Here is a 21,069-nt window from a genome sequence, read left to right as displayed (position 1 = left end):
CCTCTGATTCTCGAGAGTAGATAATATTTTCATTTCACCTTTAGGCCAGAACATACACATGATAAGGGTGCCATTGGGGTGCAGATTATTTGCATACACCTACGCGTATTTGGCAGAATGTGCTGATATTCTAGCAGAAAGACACCCCTATTTGTTAAGTGTGTACAGGGTGCGCGCTGTACGCATTTGTTACTGATACTTGTCGACGTTGTTGTTGTTGCTATGTGTTGTTATTGTTGTTGTTGTTGTTATTACTATCAACTACTACTACTACTACTACTACTACTACTACTACTACTACTACTACTACTACTACTACTACTACTACTAGTACTGCAACGACTATTACTACAATTACTACTACTACTACTACTACTACTACTACTACTACTACTACTCCTACTACAACTATTAAAACTACCACTACTAATACTTCTCTTGTTGTGTACTGTAAGTGTGATTGTGGTTGTTGTTGTCGTCGTTGTTGTTGTTGATGGCTAAATGGATTCCCTCATGTTAGACTGTAATACATTCACATGAAGACACTGTGGTTTTCACATCTAGTTTGTCCGCCCAGCATCATTATACTCATAATAGCTATAAAATGATTAATTTTATCTCCAAACTAATTACTGAATACTCCTTTTGCAAAGTAATATGCAATATTTTATAAGACTGCGTCGATCACTCATAGATAAACCGTCCTTGAAATCCATATGAAAACTGTTAGGGTGGTATGGCATTTTTGAGAAAGGATCTTTCCACGAGCGTAGACAGCTATAGATGGCGCCCTTGTGTTGGGATTTGAGTTTTGTTGTATTCTTCGTGATTAGGAATCGAAATCAGTATATGTACATGTACTTCATGTTGGGATTCTTATTTGCTTACACAAGTCATGTAGAATATGGAAATAACTTCCCGTTAGTTTCCTGCTTCCGAACGATCTAACAGACGTTGAGGCTATCCATCTCCAAATAGTATTTCTTTCTTGGGCGTATATAGTGATCACAAAGTTCTGTACATATAATACATTTCGTCTTGAGTATGCGCTCATAATAATTGTTTAATTTATGAAAATATTTGTCCTATACAAAAGGCCAAATAAAAATATGAAAGGATAGTTTTTTTGAGATATATCGAAAATAACGAAATCAAGCAACTATGACAAGAAACAGAAAATGAATGTGTTTGTACAACCATTCAAACAAAAAGCGCTGAGTGTTGTAAAGAAATTTTTTTATCTTTTTTTCAAATCATAAGCAAAATGTATGATATCAAATCGAAAGAGCTAGCATCAGCGGGTGATGAGAAAACAATGAACTTTCATCAACCTGTATTGCGCACCTGTTTCGAGTTTATCATTTGAACTAGAACACTCAAACCACGGTGACTGTGGGTTCAGTACACCTTCTGTGACTGAGCATTGGCACACTTCAATACTGTATTTCCTCTGTCCAGTTACAACATAGTTCACGTACTATTTCTCCATTGAGTAGCCGAAGACAAGCAGTAATTCTAAAGTAAATCTGAGATTTATGGTTTGACCCCCCCCCCCCCCTATCTCAAAGAGGTTTAGGAATCAGAGTTTTGTGTCATTGTGTCAATCTCGATTTTTTTTTATTTTTTTATATATGATTGATGAATTCATATTGAGCAGTTCGCATTTTACTTGTCATTTAAATTTCTTTGTATGCTTGTTTTGTTAAAAAAAAACATTCATGAATTGTTAGCTCAGTTTTTGGAGGAGGGCCACTCCTCGTTGCCAAATTAAGTACATTTCTGGACTAGAATGAAGGATGTCACGAGGTCAGGGGGTGGAATATCGGACAATTTCTGCTGAAAAATTAGCTTAACATTTTCCAACAAACAAAAACAACAGTCATTATTTTATATTATCCGACAATCACTGACAACGCTCAACTGTGAGTGAGGTGGCGCCCCCCCTCATGAATAGCGCCCTTGCTTGAAATCAATCACATAGGTTTTGGACGGACTGTGTGACATAACATAGTTTCTAATCAAAGATATATAACCTCATTCGGGCTTATATCAGGATTTCCGTTGGGAGTGTAATATTTTCCTCTTTTATCCTAAATATATGACATTTATTTGGATGTTTTTTCTCTATTGTTGTTTTACTGCCTGACCCTGACACTACTACAAGGTAAAGGGAAACAGGAACGAAAGGCTGAAGAAACTTCGCTGCTTCCTTTCGAGCCACAGAGGTAATTAAAGTTGCACAGAGCATTTTGGGGAGAAGAATAGTTTTGAGTTTCGGCATTGACGTAGGCCCGCCTTTTGCCTACACACGCGAAAATCATGAACAAATATTCGTGTATTACAAATAATTTAACGAGCAACGGAAATTGAATTTTCACTGATTTTTCATCATGTTTAACCAACATTCATTTTTTTTCTCATTTGTATACACGGAGCTTTCTTTAATGCTGCTTTAAAAGACGATTGTGTTTACCTTTAAAAGTTTAGGTCCTTGTACTGTTTATCGAAGGAAGCAGAGGTTTACAAACAAAGTTACACATGCAAAGCCAAGTTTAGTTTAAATCTAGTTCACTTTCTGGAAAGTAGCAGTAGAGACTCTCATTCCAAGCTTGTGCTAGAGAGAGGACGGTTTCAAGTGAAAATGGAAAGTCGGGTTCTATTGTATTTGTTTGTTTTAGGATTCGCCCTGGGTAAGTCATGTTTTATTTGTTTGTGTGTGTATGTTTGTTTGTATGTTTGTATGTTTATTTATTTATTTGTGCGTTTGTTTTTTAGTTTTGTTTTGTAATTACATTATGACTTTAGTCAAATGTAGAGAAGGCGGGGAGGGGGTATAGGTGGATGTAGCCACCGCCTCCCCCTTAATCGTATAAAAGAATCGTATAAAAGAATAATGTTAAATTAACATAAGTCTAACGGCCACGCCACGCCGTCTTCTATTATGATGAAATAATAGAATCGAGCTCCGAGTGAAATCAGGTTTTTGTATTGGTCCGCTAGCTATATGACTTTCACTCGGGGGTGGGGTTAGTCTCAAATAGACCACTGTATCAGTGTATGATATTATATTATTAAAATATAAAATACAAAGAGACAAATCCAGAAATAAAGTGCTTGGACACGATTTGAATTACGATGTCACTTGGTAATTATTTAATTAATATGAATGACAAATCTCATCCATCAAATCAGAATAATAAAAATAATACAATTTATATATAAATGTTGCAATAAATATAATTGCAAAGTATTCTTAAGAGTTAAAGGGCGACTTAATTCTTACTTAATTAGTTACAGTCTAATGGGGAAGGGAAGGGATAGGTTAATGAAAATGAAGTTAGTAATTATGGCCACTTAGCTCGCTGATATTTCGATCGAGGACTTGACTTGGGACGAGATGCGACTGGGACGAACTTGGACGAGACTTGGAGGAACTTGACTTGGAGGAACTTGACTTGGCGGGAACAAATCTGGACAGGATTTGACAGGAACGAAGCTGGACGTGACTTGGTGACTTGGCGGGTACGGGAACGGGAACTTGACTTGGACGAAACTGGAAGTTGACTTGGACACTTTGATGGTTGTGTGAAAGTCCTTTAGCTTAAACGTTAAAGCTTTGTTTCAATTTAACTGTTGCTGCTTTCTGTCGATCATGAAATTCTCTCAACCTGATACTGTTGCTCTTTGCTAGAATATATCGTAGAAGGTCAACCAAAACTGTTGCTTCCCTTCTCCAAAGTCCAAATCTTGAAGTCTGTTCTATATTTGATCTTGGAGCACTGATGAGTTAGAGATGGGTTAGGAGGAGAAAGGTTCCGGGTGGGGACGTTCTAAGTGAGGGGGTTCCAAGTGAGGATTTCATGCAGGGGATGGGGGTTTTATACCTAATTACATATTCACAATCTCGATTCTGAGATCTCCTCCTACAAAATATTCTTACACTAAACTTCACTATTTCATTATAATTACAGTAGGTGACTGGGTGGGCATAACACTTGATGGACACTCAAACAGTGTTCCTGGACCATTAATCCTAACATTCTGATTGGGCGAAAGTAAAAATAAGGGGAAGGAGTAGAAAAGACAAAGGCTCATTGGACAGTTGGGTATATCCCTGCTAGTACTTCCTGCGCTGACCCAACTCCTTTTCCAAGAAAACAAATGCTTTGTCTTCCAGCCCAAACTGGAATTCGCAGAGGCAGAAGGACAATTTATATGTTTGCTTATCATCAAAGATTGTCAACATTAACTTCCTCTCCCTGTGTTTCTAATCCTGGGGTAAATAAATCTAAGTCTTGACAGGGAGGTGTTTTAAAAGTTCTGGGAACACTGGATGAATAGGGGCTTTGTCTACTATAGGTCATGTAACTATTCTATGTGAACAGATTTAATCCTATCCTTTCCTTCATGTGAATGGACCTAAACTCCAATGAAATAAGGGGCATTCTCATTATCTACAAACACTCTATTCTTGGAATACTTGGACAAGTGGAAATGACCAGGTTTCATCCTACTAATAGTTTGTTGACCTCCAGTAGAGAGGATGATGAAAATAGGAGAGAGAGAGAGAGAGAGAGAGAGAGAGGGGGGGGGTATCTGGTTTAAAGGGAGATATCTCTACTTTGCTACATCAGCATTCCTTGTTGGTCACAAAAGTCTATTATAGACATTCGAGCTACCCCTCATGAAGGTTAATAAAAACGTGGATAAAGAAAAGCGTTGACGAAATAGAGTATTTTGTCAATAATTTTTATTTTATTTGCAGTTTTAACTCATTACAATTGATCTTCAGTTGCTCATAAGAGAACAACTTGATTGAGGCGGCTACCAGTCACCTTAGATATGTAATATGTACCACTTCGGAGTGATTCTATTTTGTATTATACATCTTTCTTTGCCTCATTATTTATTCAACCAGACATTCAGGCCTTCATCCCAAGCACGGCCGGTACAGACTTTGTCATCCCTGCATTCTATGCTACATACGGTGACGATGTGGTCTATGACGAGAACCCTAAGGTTTACATATCCGGTGTAGACTCATCAGCAAGCATCAACCTGACTGTCCCGGGGCAAGAGAAGTCCCTGCACTTCTCTGTAGGAGAAGGATGCACCATACCCGTCCTCCTTAACTGCCGGTTGTCCGCTAAACAGGTTGGTACGCAGACAAGTGCGCTGCATTTGGTATCCGATGCTCCGATCGCTGTCCGGATGCACCAGGAGCACTTGGTGCCGAATATGCCGACGTCGTTCCTCTCCTTGCCGACATCGATGCTAGGTACGAACTACTTTGTTGTGGATCCTGGAAACGAGGAGTCCCCTACCGAGCTGATCATCACGGCCGCGGAAGGTAGAGCAGAGGTAACAATCACACCAAGTTCCGTCGTGGATCTTGACGGGATGCAGTACGACGAAGGGGACGACTTCCGGGTTAACCTTCAAAGGTTCGAGTCGCTAATTCTTCGGAGCGAGGGTGACTTGACAGGAACCGAGATTGTCTCGGATAACCCGGTTTCTGTCATTGTCGGGGATCACTGCGATCCGAACATGCCGGGTACAACTCTTTGCAGACAACCTCATCAACTTCTACCGACGAACCTATGGGGCAAAAGATACGTGGTGACGTCATTCACGTCGTCAGAGGACAGCGTTTATCAGATATTTGCAATATCTGACCAGACCACGGTTCGACTATTAGGAGGTGGATCCGAGGTAGCGTCGGCTCTGATCCGCGGGGAATCATCAATCGAACGAGCGCGTCCGAATAACATATACGTGGTGGAATCCGATAAACCGGTCTACGTCCTACATTACGAGGGAGATGGACAGGCTCTTACGGCTTTAACTCCGGATAGTCATCGGGTCGCCGGATCCTCCTCAGTTCCTGCTATAACCGCCAGCAACCGAAATGCCCAAGCTCACTTGCTTATTACGACAGACTGTGCCAGTCCCGAGGGCTTCAAGTTGGACCTCGAAGAACTCCCAAGATCGAAATCCATAGTGAGGGCCACCGATGATGTTGATTGCGTCATTCGAGTGCCCGTGGACAGTGGGAATCACGTGCTACATCACGAGTCACCTGATGCAACCTACTCCGTCACTGTGCACGTGACCGATGATGAAATGTCCTATGCCTACCCTGTGGGGTTTTCAGTTAACGGTATTCAAGATTCAAATGAAGAGTTACGACAAGGTAAATTATAAATCTTTAGATATTATGATAACTTTCTCCTAATCGCTCTCTCCGAACATAAACTTAAAATACAACAGAGAAAATAGGATTGCTTCTTTTAAACAGTTGTTGTCCTGTTGCTTGTTGTGCCGATTCTAATTATGTTTAAAGGTAATTCATTGTAGCTTGTAAACACATTTTCAGCCAGACTATTATCAAAAATTAGGTTTTGAAATTGCTTGGCGAAATGGGGATCCAACGTTTTCTCCGGCGACATTTTGCTCTGGGCTTTATTTCGTGAAAAGAATAGGGTTAGTGTTCAGGTTGCAATTGTGTTTTAGATTAGGGTTTAATAGGGTTAGGAAAAGCGTGGGTCCGAGGTTGAAGTTAGGAGCATGTGTCGTTTATCCGATGAAATACATTTAAATTAAAACATCGAAATGTCTTTTAACACACAAAGTACACATGACGTAGTTGGGCTCCTCAGTTTTCTAAAGCATTAAATATTAAATAAAGGTCATTTTCATCATCTTCTTTTCAGACATTACATTTCAAACTACGTTTTATTCATACATATATTCATACTTATAGGAATTAATATCACTTTTTGCAGATGATACGCCTGTCACAATGTTCGAGAACCGACCCAAGAGAAAAAGTGGCGTCATGCTTACTTGGAAGAAACCATCGTCTTGGCCTGGACAACCTCAGGGTTACCGTATCCAAATTAAATCAGGTAACTCAAGCAATCACGAAAAAGTAAAAATTAAAACCCTTTTAATCCCGATTATTTATTTTCATCAGGGATTTATTGTAAAGATTTTTTCGACATGATGTACAACTGCTGAATTCCGTTTACGTTATCCAATCTGAACTATCTGTTCACCATATTACGCCCTACTTACCAATCGGAATGTAACAGGAAGTCTGTTCCGTATAAAAGGGCTACAGAGGTGACATGTCTTTCCTTAAATCGTTCACCTATGTGGAAGTTTTCCATTTGAAGTCAATTTAGAAAAGGGTCAATCGTATACAATCTTTAACCGTTTGGAAGGACAAAGGTTAAAACTAGTCTCGAAGTACTCTTGGAATAGTGCGATGCGTAGAAACAAAGGATCAGAGGCTCGAGATCACCGAAAGGCTATATTTTTTAACTGAGCGCCGGAAAATAAGCAGTCAATAATTATGATTTCGAAATTTGTTTTGTATATCACCACATACCGTGTGTGGATCCTGTGAAAGGATTGTATGCCTGACAAAATATAACCTTTTTAGCACTATCTAATGGTTCAAAAGAAAAGGTTGCTGCGCACGTATTAATCCGCATGTTCAATTGTAATTACATGCAAATGATGTATTGCAATCTTACATTTTTTACGCGCAAAAAAGTACCATTGCTTTAGTGTCCAATATTAATTGAAGCAGTCCATAATCATTTTTCCCCGCATTTTCACCAAACAGAGGCAAATAGAATCTTCCAGCACGGTATGTAAAAATTAACATAAAATGCCCTATACTCACTGGCGTAGCGTCGGTCCACCCATTGAGGGAGTGCTGGAACCATTGGGGGGGGGGGCACCGGTCTTACTTGGAAAATGAAATTCAAATCTACAGGGCTACATCTCTGTTAATGTCATATCCTCCTTCTCCCTTCCCCTTTCTCTTAGTTTTCGCCTTTTCTTTCTCTTAATACTATTGTGTGCACCGTGCCCGGCCTCTCTAGCTACTCCAGTGGCAGTATTACACAAATTGTTTTTCTATGTCATTTAGGAAACTCGTTGAAATTAAGATACTCCCATCCATCCAAATTGCAAAATAATATATTCACTTATCATCATTGTCAAGAAGTAAAAGCCAATCATTGTCGATGAAACATGAAGGATCATACAGAAGTTGCCACATGGTATTATTGGTGCATTAGACATGTTCGTATAATGTTTCGCAGCTTCGCTCCCTGTAAGCCCACAAGCAACATAAATAATACTGTAGTCTACTTCGCCAATTGTATGCATGGAATATTTATTGCACTCGCTTGATTCACTTCTTTAATATTGTCTTTTGTCTCGTCCTGGTCTGATGTCCTCTTTTATGCTTTCATGTTTTCATGTCTCTTTTTTTTGCTAGCTCGAGACCCTGGTTTCTGCCAGTGCCGTAATGTAATCATTTATAATCCTCGACGGACAAATTACTGGATCCGCAACCTGAGTGTGGGAGAGCGTTACATCGTTGGCATACGACCCTTCGGGACCATGGGAAGTGGAGCGTCTACCATGCAGGTTATACGAAGAACGGTGTAATAACAATGTGGTTTTGGAAACATCCGATTATGGTGGTGATGGCGGTGGAGAGGAAAAAAGGGGGGACGCTCGGGCTCGAGTAATTGTATCAGTGTAGATCGACAAAGCTGATCATCATAATTATGGAAGAGTCTTTTTTAAGCACAGGGGTATGTTTTGTTTAAGGGGATAATGTTGTTTCATTATGTTATTAAGAATAATGAAGCAAAATTTAATGAAACTAAGTTTTTATTGACAAAATCTATAGCGAAATTCGTATGGGTATGTTAGACATTAAAGATGTTTAAAGATATAAAGAGATAATAAATTTGAGAAAGAAAATATAATTTAACATGTGTCCCTTTATAAATTTCATTGAAATTTTAAGCAACTGTTCTTTATCAATATCAGTATTATAACAAACTTATCGTGGATGACTCGCACTGCAGATGCAATGTACATTTGACTTGAACATGATATGGCTCCATCTACGATGACTTTACTATGATTTTTGTTAGATCCAAGATGCTATGAAATGTATTACCTTTAAACCTGTGTTCAATATTACCTAAATACATTCCACATAACATAAAATTTCTTTTCTTTCTTTAAATTGGTTCAAAATAAATATCAGATAAAGCAATTAAACGGTGTGTCAAGAGAATCACAACAATAATTGAAAGAGTGGTGATGCCCTACCGGGACGAAAACCAAAATTACATGAAACAAAGTGATCAAATTTTTAAAGGTAACACCTGTGTTGTTTACATGAGACAAGAAAATAGCGAAAGAGGAAAGAGGGAATACAGAATGAGCCAGGTAAAGGAAGAGTTAGACATTTACCAACTGTGGTAATGATTAGCTTCAGGCAATGTGCCTATTCATACTTGAAACTTCTAACTCCTGCCTACTTTTCTTACTTTCATGTTTCCTTTGTTCTGTTGCTCTCTCTCTCTCTCTCTCTCTCTCTCACATACTCTCTCTCTCTCTCTCTCTCTCTCTCTCTCTCTCTCTCTATCTCTCTCTCTATTGATCTCTATCCCACTATTCATCGTAAGTTTTACGTTATACCTATTCATTATTGTGAAAAGCAGATGAAACATTGGACACGATTGTCATGTTCAATGAAATCCCTGCCTTCGGTGACAGTGCGCCATCTATGGCCACTGACTGTCAATTAATGGGATTGTGCCGCCCTCATTCATACTCTGTAATACTACATTTTAGTGCGCCGTGTGATTCTGGCCATTTTTTTCCTCTGTATTAAAGCTTTGTTAGGTCTTGCAAAAAAAAGTTATCATGTACTGTCACGTTTTGTTGCGTTCACCCCGTTTTACTACGGCCTACTACATTTAGGTTTCTCATCCGCACCGTGACCTCCGGGTCAATTTTCGTTGACCTGATTGCCGTGGCCGCCGGGAACATAACGTAAACGTAGCATTATGAGAGATCAAAGAATATGATTATGTTAGTTTCTAGATCTCATATCCCCTCTAATAAGTTGCTATTTGGTTTGTTTAGTAATCTTTCTTAATATTACCATGATTCAAGAAAGATAATACTTTCATGAATAATAAAGCTTTCATGAATAAAGTCAATTTCAGGATTATTCAAATAACAGTGTTGATGTCTACTTGTATCTAATTTACTATCTACCGGAAGTAAGGTGAATGCCATACAACTCCTTCGTTTCAAGTTTCAACATGTTTTGGAATATCAAAAGATAGTTAATCGAAATAATGTGCATAATTCAAATTTATTTTGATTATAATCTCTTTATACACCACCCTAACGATGCCAACTTGCCTCTCATGTATCCGTGCCTCTGTCATGTCTGTGTCTGTATCTGTCTTCCCCTACTTCCCCCACCCCACCCCCACCCCTCCTCACCCAGGGGCGGATCCAGGGGGTGCGTAGGGGCGCACACACCCTGATTCCTTCCGTTAACAAATATTAACTTCCTCATCTCTCTCCGTTTCAGCCCCCCTCTCTCTCTCTATCTCTCTCTCTCTTTCTTTTTCTGTCTTTTCTTCTCTTTCTCTCATCTTCATCCAAACCTACCCTCAAAGTCCGCTGTCTCACACTCTCTACTTTATCCCTTACACACATACACACACACACACACACACACACACACGCACACACGCACACACACACTCCCACACACATACGCCCAGATACTCCCCCTCATCCACCCTCTCTATCTTTCTATCTCCCCTCCCCCTCTCTATCTCTCCCTATCTCTCTCTCTCTCTATTTCCCCTCCCCATCTCTCTCTCTCTCTCTCTCTCTCTTTCTATCTCCCCTCCCCATCTCTCTCTCTCTCTCTCTCTCTCTCTATTTCCCCTCCCCATCTCTCTCTCTCTCTCTCTCTCTCTCTATCTCCCCTCCCCATCTCTCTCTCTCTCTCTATCTCCCCTCCCCATCTCTCTCTCTCTCTCTATTTCCCCTCCCCTCTCTCCTTCTCTCTCCCTCTCCCTCCATCCCTCCCACTTTCTCTCTCTCTGTCCATCCACCCCCTGTTGCCCTTGATCTCGGATCAAGTGTCCAAAGCGTCGGAGAAATGAGAGGCGAATCAGGTTAAGGTTTTTGCGATCGTGTAAGCAGGACCGTGGATGGAGGTCAAGATCGAAATACTACTGCATGAAGGGATAATCAAATTGGATTTCGAGATGAGTCAAAGACTAAAGAAATGAAAGGGGTATTAGGATATGAACATGTGAAGGGAAAGGAGAGCAATTATCTTAATGTAGGTCAACAAACCCGTTACAATCAGTCCTACCTAAATTGATGATCTATATACTTTGATCAGAGTTGAGAACAGGCTTTTATATCTGTTATCATGATGATGATGATGATTCACAGCATTTGTATGGCGCCATATATCTGTTTCAAAAAACATTCAAAGGCGCGATCGACCTCCTCCAATAAAGTCATCTGCACACAACAAAGGAAATCAGAAAATGTTATAATATAACAAAACAAAGCAAAATGGCCAGTCTTTACATTATCATGGTAGTTAGGCTGATTTCAAACCGACTATTAAGGGTTTGCTTTTTATTTTTTAAACCACTTGGTATATTGAGTAAAATGGCGCTTGCCGAGAGCCCCATTGTCTGCCATCTCTTTCACGACAAACTCGCGGCATATAACATGTTTTCGTTTGCAGTGTACGTCGCGATACATACAATAATGGATGTACATACAATGTATCTCATCTTGCATGTATCTGAGCCGGAAATAGAAGTCTATAATTTTCATGAACTTTCAATTGCGGGTTTTCATTCAATAGAGCTTCATCAATTTGATAAGGGCGAACGTCTAGTTAAAGCTGATGAGAACACGTAATATCATAAAGATGCGGGGATAGAGATTTGCCTCTCCGGGGCGGGCTCACGGAATATGTTTAGGATATTCTCTATTAGGAAGAAAGGTCATGAGTTCGTATAATCATGTATGAATGAAGAGTTGAGATTACCGTAGCTTTTGGGGGAAATGTGTATTTTGTGGATGTGAAGTTCTTGGAATTATCTATCTGTAAAGGAGCGTTTCAACGAATACAATTATAATGAATATACCCGCCCCCAGGGTCCATTTGATCAGGTCACACAATAACTTGTTTCTAGCACCTGGACAAATTTAGTAGAACATATTTATTGGAAAAAGAAGATATAAATATAACATGAAACGAAAATACTTTTTGAATAATGCGCGCTCTATGATTCTTCTCATTCAATTAAAAAATATTCAAAATATAAACCTAGAGTACGTCGACAAGTGCAGACAATGTGTATTAACTTAACTCAATCATTATGAAGAGGATCAGAAGTATAATATGTAAAACCCGAGTAGACATTATTTTCAGTTCCCCACCAAAAGGGCCTTTCTAAAATCAATAGATAGACCTTTCGGTATAAGTTGGCCGATTGTATACAAAACATTCGCAAGCACATTCATGTAAAGTATATACATAAATATCTTTGGGCGAGTCTTCGTCATTGACAAGAATGAGGGTGGTATAATGTTCTCGCTGAACAACCACCCCTGGAACCCCTACCCCTACTCGAATGAAAAGAGAGTCAATATACGGGAAATGCCTGCAGGTTATCGTTAGAAAGACGCCCTCTCGGGGTTTTACATTCAGCTATGGACTTCCTTGTCTTGTAAGTAGGCATAATTGAGTCTGGGTGAGGGCAGATATAGATGTCTAATTAGTTTCCAAATACCTGGAGGAGTGTAGAAGAAGAGCCATCTATATGATTGTCCTTGAGATATGTGTTCATTTTGTCTGCTTCATTACTCTCCTATTCTCTTGTTCTCCCTTCCTACACCTTTTTATCTCTCGCCCTCTCTGTCAACATCTGAAATGTCTTTATATTTCCAGTTTCCTATCGTTTTCTACAGTATCTAGCACCCTCTGCCCCCCTCTGTCTCTTTCTCTCTCTCTCTCTCTCTCTCTCTCTCTCTTTCTCTCCCTCCCTGTCTCTCTCTGTCTGTAGGTCTCTGTCTCTCTCTCTCTCTCTCTCTCTCTCTCTCTCTCTCCCTTTCTCTCTCTCCCACACTCCGTCCCCTTCCTCTGCTACCAACTCTCCCCTTCAGTCTATCATAATTATAGCCTGTGTGTCTTGCTTCTCTTTACTTGGGTTAGACGTAATCGAGGGAATTATGGAACGCTGCGCTATGTTTTACGAAGTGTCAGGACAGCACCATGAAAAATGCATTACGGTCGAGGAGTAAAGGCTGTCAGACGACCCGCGCATAATCGATCATATACTTGTACCTCAATCCTCAAAGGGGGAACTGCTACTTTTTTGTATCGAGTCTTGATAAAACAAGAACCAAGAGGAGGCGATTCGTGTATGTACTTGGAATGGGGCCCGTAGATATATTAAGATTTGCGACGTTTTACTGGTGAAGATACATTTAGCGCGACTAGATTCAATGATGAATCTACAGTAGGTCGTAAAGTATTGTACCTACAATTTATTGTTTGTGTACAGCGGTGAGCCCGGCCCCAAGAAAATTCAGTGTTTTTGTATCCTTAGCAGTAATTTCCGCAATTTACCCTTTCCTCTATCTCTCTCTCTTCCTCTCTCTCTATCTCTCTCTCTCTCTTTCACTTTCTTTCTCTATCTCTCTCTCTTTCTCTCTCTCTCTCTCTCTCTCTCTTTACCCCTCTCTCACCTTCTCCCCTTCTCTCTCTTTTCTCTTATTATGTCTCCCTCCATTTCAACCTCCCTACCCTCTATCTCTCCCTTCTATAAAATAAATGCACATTACATAACTATGTAATACCTTTATTCGCTTCTTACCTTACTAACTCTGTCTCCAAATATGTGTTGTGTTTGTCTATGCATGTACCTAGTGGACTACGTGTGTGATTATCTCTACTCGTAGTGAAAATGTAATCCGTCTTGTTTTGGTATGAAATTGTTGTTTTTCATATTATTAAGGAAATTCAATCGTTGCAAAGGTATTTATTTTGAGATCGTTTTTTCCCGTTACTTTTGTAAGCTCAAACAGTTAGAGTCGTATTTTCTTTGGATTTTTCTTTCTGAAGATACCGTAGCAATTTCTTTCACGGTGGTTTTAGTACGGCATGTTCAGTTGTCACTCACTTTCATTTCAACACGTTGACAGGAAGGAATTGTCAGCTCGTCATCATTTGCTCATTTTCGGCATGTTAATTTGTGTCCCGCCACAGAAGTAAGTTCTTTGGATTAATGATATAATTATGTAAATAATGTGTTGATGATGTGATTATGTAAAACAAGAAGGAAAAGGAAAGTTATAAACAAAAGTCAGAGTTCTTGGTAAATAATGTACACGTGAAAATAGGTTGAAGTTAGGAGCACAATTTTTGTGTAAAGGAATTTAAGGTAATGTGTCAGTGAGTGAGTTGTTAGTGATTTAGTTAAAGATATGAAGGTGATTTGAAAATTGGTTTTTGATAACAAGCAATATTGTCTGCTACACTCATACACTTGGGCAATTTAGAGGATATGGGTTATTCATTAATCAGGCATTTGTAGATTCTTTTCTATGTATATAATTATAAGGAAAACATAAATAAGAACCAGGTCACAAAAGGAATTGTACATTTCAAACCATTTATTAAGAACATGTCAGACTCAGAGTATGAACAAGATAACTCAAAATATGTTATTTTTTGTGCATTATCTTTACAGATTGAATAAATACCTACACCAGTAGGAACTATACATTCTAACGGGCACATCTCGGCTTGTTCACTGATCTAAACATAATTCAATTTCTCACGAAACTCCGGGATTGGAATCAGACGGACAAGATGGCTGAAACTGCAGGCGAGCTGAAAGTTAAGAGGAGAACGGCAAAAGGGAAGCTCACAAGGGGTATGAACCAACTACAGGCCCTTTTGAACACTGAAAGATCCATCAAGGAGGTAGATGAGAGCTATCACGAATTCCGCAAACTGTATGAAAATGTGGAGGCAAAGCATGATGCCTATTCTGAGGTTCTCGATGACACCGCGTATGAAGCAGAGCAGGCGTGGATGGAGGAGTGCATGAATAGCTTCATGCAGATGAAGTTGAAGGTTGTGGACTATGTAGGCAATAGTACCGGCGCGGATGACACGGTTGACACCACAAGAGAGGTTGAAAGCCCAAGGTCAGAAGTGAGAAACACAACAACATGTCACGTACAGATAGAGAAACCAAAGTTGCCACGTTTCTCAGGAGACATCAGAGAGTACCAGACCTTCAAATCGGACTTTAAACATCTTATCGAGTCCAAATACTCGGAGAGGGACTGTATAACCATTCTGCGTACTAGTTTACAAGGCAAAGCACTTGAAGTGATTCAAGGCATAGGAACAGACTACAACGCAGCTTGGGAGCAACTAAATGTCATCTACGGTGATCAGAGGAATGTCGCAGATGCTGTCATCTACGACATCACAAAGTTCAAGAACTTGAAAGACAGCGATGATAAAGGGTTCATTGAACTAGCAGGGTTAGTGAGGAGGAGTTACAACACTCTGAAGGAAATCAACAAGGAGGAGGACATGAACAATTCTCACATGTTGTCATTGATAGAGCGAAAGCTTACGAATGAAGATCGTAAGATCTGGTTACGTCAACAGAAGTCACCAACTTTGAAGTGCTTAATGGAATGGTTGAGCCAGGAGTTGCAAACTCGTATCAGGGCAACTGCATCGATTCGAGAAGGAAGGTCAGATAGCAAGCCAAGGCAGGGTGCCTTCATACACCATCTGACACAGGAGGACAAAGGAAATGAAGGTCGCAAACCAGACTTTAAGTGTTGGCTCTGCAAATCCAATGATCATTGGGTCGATAAGTGTCAGAAGGTCGTTAAGATGAGCCAGCAGGAGAGGTACGAGTTGATGAAGGAAAACAGGGCTTGTTTTAGCTGTCTGAAACGGGCTGGCAAGGAACATCGGATGACTACATGTCGGAGAAGAAAGAAGTGTGATCGATGTTCTTCCTTTCACCATCCTTTGTTACATTCAACCATAAAGATCCAGGAATCTACTGTGGATGTTGCAAGCACCGGATCGAGTGAAACTCTTCTGCCAATTCTTACAGTCAAGGTTCGTGGTCCAAAGGGAGCAGTCATCGGCAACTGTTTATTGGACTCGGGTTCTCAGGTGACACTCATCAGGAAGGGAGTAGCAGAAAAGCTCAACCTGGAGGGTGATCCGGTTCAAATAGTGATCACAAAGGTCGGCGGAGATAGAGAGACTACTAATTCTAAGTGGTATCGGGTGAAGGTAGAGTCTTTGGACAATCATCGAGTTGTTAATGTGAAAGCTATTGGACTAGATGTGATCAACGACAACATCACAAGTGTTGAAGTTCGGGAGCTTGCAAGGATTTTCGATCTTGATAAGCTCAACAGAGGAGACGGGTCAGTTGATCTGCTCATCGGTGCTGATTATGCAAGACTACATCTTGGTGACGTCAAGTCAAGAGAAAGAGGACATCTAGTGGCTACGCGAACTCCACTAGGTTGGGTGGTATTTGGCGGCAAGCCAGGACAGAGCAGTGGAAGTGTACTTAATGTACAGGTGGTTGGAAATCCTATTGACCTGCAGGATTTCTGGACGACGGAGTCCATGGGTGTGGCATGTCCAGCTATGGAGACAGATGAACAGAAGTTAATCACCAAGGCCTGTCAGAAGAAAGGACAGCAGTGGCTGGTACCGTACCCATGGTTGAAAGATCCTAGAGAACTTCCAGACAATAAGGTTCTAGTGGAGAAAATGCTCTGTGCTACTGAGAAAAGGCTGATGAAGGATGCAGAGCATGCAAAGGCCTATGACCATCAAATCAAGGAGATGGTTCAGATGGATTTTGCTAGGAAGCTAACGGCTGAGGAGATGGAGTCGTACAACGGTCCTGTGCATTACATCCCTCATCACGCCGTATTGAGACCAGAGAAAAAGAGCACACCGATACGAATTGTCTTCAACTCTTCATCAGTGTACCAAGGCAAGTGTCTCAATGATTTCTGGATGAAGGGGCCTGACCTGTTGAATAATTTGTTTGGAGTCATCATACGATTTAGGGAGAAGCCAGTAGCAGTCTGTGCGGACATCTCCAAAATGTATCATAGGGTGCTGATACCGGAATCTGATCAACACGTACACAGATTCTTGTGGAGAGACTTGCAAGTTGATAGAAAGCCTGATACCTATGTGATGCAAGTTGTTACCTTCGGTGACAAACCGGCTTCAGCAATGGCGCAGACAGCATTGAGGCTCACTGCAGAAGAGGGACGCACTCAGTCCCCAAAGGCCGCAGATGTATTGAGGAGAGACTCATACATGGATGATATCTGCACATCTACAAATACGAGAGAGGAAGCTCAAGCCTTAACTGAGAGCATTGACAATATTCTCGCTAATGGTGGGTTTAAGGTGAAAGGCTGGACTTCAAGCACACAGCTAAAGGGAGCAGGAGGAGATGAAATGGAGAAAACTCTGATGGAGAGTCTAGCAGAGGAAAAGGTGCTAGGAGTCTTCTGGGACAGAAAAAGGGATGAGTTCTCTTACAGGGTGAAAGTTGAGAAGTTCTTGGATAAGGAGCTAACCAAGAGAATCATCCTAGGCCAGGTTTCTCGAATCTTTGATCCTATTGGCTACACAGCACCGTTTGTCATCCGAGCAAAGATAGAACTACAGAAGATGTGGGAAGCTGGCTATGACTGGGATGCAGTTCTTCCAGAGGAATGCCAGATAGAGTGGAAGAGATTCTTTCAAGAGATGGAAGAGCTCAAGGAAGTAACGTTTGAGAGATGTTTGACTCCGAAGGATGTAGTTGGGAAGCCGCTACTATGTATCTTCAGTGATGCATCAATGCACGCCTTCGGAGCATGTGCATACCTGAGGTGGGAGACGAAGGATGGAGATTACAAGACAAGATTTGTGGCAGCGAAATCACGAGTGGCACCACTCAAGCCACTGACGGTTCCGCGCCTTGAACTTCAGGCTGCAGTTCTTGCCAGCCGACTGTACAAGACGATAGTAGAGCAGCTGACGATGGAGATAGATGATGTCATCCTCTTTACAGACAGTATGATAGCCCTCTCATGGGTGAGGTCTAAGGCAAGGAACTTCAAGACGTTCATTGCTACTAGGGTAGGAGAGATCCAGAGCAACACAGACCCCAGCAAATGGCGACATATCTCAGGAGTAGACAACATAGCAGATGTGTTGTCAAGAGGACTGAAGGCAAGTGAACTGAAGGGGTCATGGCAACACGGTTCAGACTTCCTACAACAGTCAAGATCTGATTGGCCTGAGGAAGTGAAGGTTCTTACGAATCTACCTGACGTTGAGAAGGAGAGGCGTCATGAGAAGACGGTTCTAGCTGTGGGTTTAAGTTGTGACCTAATCGATTATGAGAGGTTCTCCAGCTGGAGGAAACTGGTCAGAGTCGCAACATTGGTGTTAAAGTTTGTGAAGAAACTCAAGGCTAGACGGGGAAAGCAGGAGAATGAGACCAGTAAAGGAATGACTCCCGCAGAACTAGAGGAGGGAGAGAGGTACATCATCAGAGACGTACAGAAAGGCATGGAATCACGAATCAAGAAGGGAGAACTGAAGTCCTTGAGTCCCTTCATTGATGACTATAGAGTCATTCGAGTAGGAGGCAGGATAGATAAAGCAATGACATCATTCGAGCACAAGCATCCTGCTCTTCTTCCGTATGGACATCATGTTTCCAAGTTGATTACTCGTCATGTTCATGAGATGAGTCATAGTGGAGTAGCTGCAACAATGGCAAAGATAAGGCTAAAGTACTGGATTCTACGGGGCCATAAACTTATCAAAACGCTCAAGTACAGGTGTACTAAATGCAGAGCTTTTCTGCAAAAAACTGAGACCCAAGAAATGGCCCAGCTACCTAGGGAGAGATTAGCTCCGAATACACCACCGTTCCACTTCACTTCGTGCGATTACTTCGGGCCACTAACCGTGCGAGTGGGACGCAACAAGACGTCGAAGCATTACGGAGTCATCTTTACCTGCTTGAACACAAGGGCCGTTCATCTCGAGCTGGCAGTAGATTGCAGTGCCATGGAGTTTATGCAGGTACTGCGGCGTTTTTTCGCTGTGAGAGGACAACCGGCCAGCATCCTAAGCGACAACGGCACTCAGTTTGTCGGTACTGAACGGGAGTTAAGGAAGATGACTGAGGGACTGTCCAACGAAGAACTTCAGGACTTTTGTGCTGAGAGAGGTACCGTATGGAGATTTACCACTCCAGGAGCACCACATCAGAACGGCTGTGCGGAGGCTTTAGTCAAAAGCTGCAAACATGCTTTGAAGAAGGCAATTGGGGAGCAAGTGTTGGCACCATTTGAGCTTTTAACTTGTCTGGCTGAGGTGGCGAATCTGGTCAACCAGAGACCAATTGGCAGGCTGTCGACCGATCCAGATGATGGCGGATACATCTCACCGAATGACATGCTTCTGGGACGAGCATCAGGGAACGTAGCGCAAGGTCCATTCTTGGAAACGCGAAATCCGAGGCACAGAGTAGAGCTGGTTCAGCGCATCGTAGATTCATTCTGGCAACGCTGGACGCGGGACGTATTGCCACTGTTAACTCCTAGAAGAAAATGGAATGTGCATCGACGTAATGTACGCGTTGATGATATCGTTATGTTCGCAGACGCGAACTCTGTGCGTAGCAAGTGGACAATTGCTCGCATAATCGAGGTGTTTCCGGGTGATGACGGTAAAGTACGGAACGTGAAAGTAAAGACTATGAACTCTGAGTACCGTCGCCCGATCACGAAGATTGCTGTAATCTATCCCGCAGAAGGTTACGAAGATTAGGTTACACGAGAACTTTAAGTTTGAAACATTGTAAACTTAAGAACAGATTAATCTTTGCATTTTTTTTTGGATGTAAGATTTTCTTCATTTATATCATGAGGACAAATTCCCTCATTGGGTGGGGAGGATGTTTTGGTATGAAATTGTTGTTTTTCATATTATTAAGGAAATTCAATCGTTGCAAAGGTATTTATTTTGAGATCGTTTTTTCCCGTTACTTTTGTAAGCTCAAACAGTTAGAGTCGTATTTTCTTTGGATTTTTCTTTCTGAAGATACCGTAGCAATTTCTTTCACGGTGGTTTTAGTACGGCATGTTCAGTTGTCACTCACTTTCATTTCAACACGTTGACAGGAAGGAATTGTCAGCTCGTCATCATTTGCTCATTTTCGGCATGTTAATTTGTGTCCCGCCACAGAAGTAAGTTCTTTGGATTAATGATATAATTATGTAAATAATGTGTTGATGATGTGATTATGTAAAACAAGAAGGAAAAGGAAAGTTATAAACAAAAGTCAGAGTTCTTGGTAAATAATGTACACGTGAAAATAGGTTGAAGTTAGGAGCACAATTTTTGTGTAAAGGAATTTAAGGTAATGTGTCAGTGAGTGAGTTGTTAGTGATTTAGTTAAAGATATGAAGGTGATTTGAAAATTGGTTTTTGATAACAAGCAATATTGTCTGCTACACTCATACACTTGGGCAATTTAGAGGATATGGGTTATTCATTAATCAGGCATTTGTAGATTCTTTTCTATGTATATAATTATAAGGAAAACATAAATAAGAACCAGGTCACAAAAGGAATTGTACATTTCAAACCATTTATTAAGAACATGTCAGACTCAGAGTATGAACAAGATAACTCAAAATATGTTATTTTTTGTGCATTATCTTTACAGATTGAATAAATACCTACACCAGTAGGAACTATACATTCTAACGGGCACATCTCGGCTTGTTCACTGATCTAATCACGTCTCATTTTTATTGGAGCGGCCATGAACCGCACTCCATTTTCTATTACTTTTTTATCGCCACGAATGGAAGTGAACGTTCCATCATGTGCACGATTTCTCCTCTAGTCAAAACTCAATATAAAAATCTATAAAGCTCCATAAAGGCCGTTTCAAGGTCGACGTTCTTTTGTTTAAAGCGTGTCCCCAACATCATCAAAAACGTCGTATAAACTGCTCAACGAATCGGTGAATGTGGTGGTAGATGTCATTAATCTGCGATGTTGAATCACGAACTTGTGATGAATCCCCATGC

At 40.9% G+C, this 21,069-nt stretch overlaps 2 protein-coding genes across 3 annotated transcripts; both read left to right on the top strand.

Moving 5' to 3' along the window:
- Positions 1-2,625: 2,625 nt before the first annotated feature.
- Positions 2,626-8,800, top strand: LOC115919303 (IgGFc-binding protein-like). The gene is made up of 4 exons (XM_030972757.1): positions 2,626-2,690; positions 4,919-6,193; positions 6,786-6,908; positions 8,297-8,800. The coding sequence occupies exons 1-4, from the start codon at positions 2,642-2,644 to the stop codon at positions 8,467-8,469; spliced, it is 1,620 nt and encodes a 539-aa protein (XP_030828617.1). The 5' UTR covers positions 2,626-2,641; the 3' UTR covers positions 8,470-8,800.
- Positions 8,801-13,869: 5,069 nt separating this feature from the next.
- On the top strand, positions 13,870-20,769 carry LOC115919210. 2 transcript variants are annotated; one of them, XR_004061748.1, is made up of 2 exons: positions 13,870-20,217; positions 20,700-20,769. XR_004061748.1 is itself a non-coding variant. In XM_030972413.1 (2 exons), the coding sequence occupies exon 2, from the start codon at positions 14,759-14,761 to the stop codon at positions 19,796-19,798; it is 5,040 nt and encodes a 1,679-aa protein (XP_030828273.1). In that variant the 5' UTR covers positions 13,870-14,154; positions 14,637-14,758; the 3' UTR covers positions 19,799-20,740. The 2 variants fall into 2 exon arrangements, 1 of the variants encoding a protein (XP_030828273.1); XM_030972413.1 differs by having other exon boundaries at positions 13,870-14,154; positions 14,637-20,740.
- Positions 20,770-21,069: the final 300 nt, after the last annotated feature.

The sequence above is a fragment of the Strongylocentrotus purpuratus genome, unplaced genomic scaffold (assembly GCF_000002235.5).
Source record: "Strongylocentrotus purpuratus isolate Spur 01 unplaced genomic scaffold, Spur_5.0 spur5_scaffold_6, whole genome shotgun sequence".
Lineage (NCBI taxonomy): Eukaryota > Metazoa > Echinodermata > Echinoidea > Camarodonta > Strongylocentrotidae > Strongylocentrotus > Strongylocentrotus purpuratus.
Note: the sequence above shows the minus strand (reverse complement) of the source record. Positions and strands in the feature narration are given on the sequence as shown.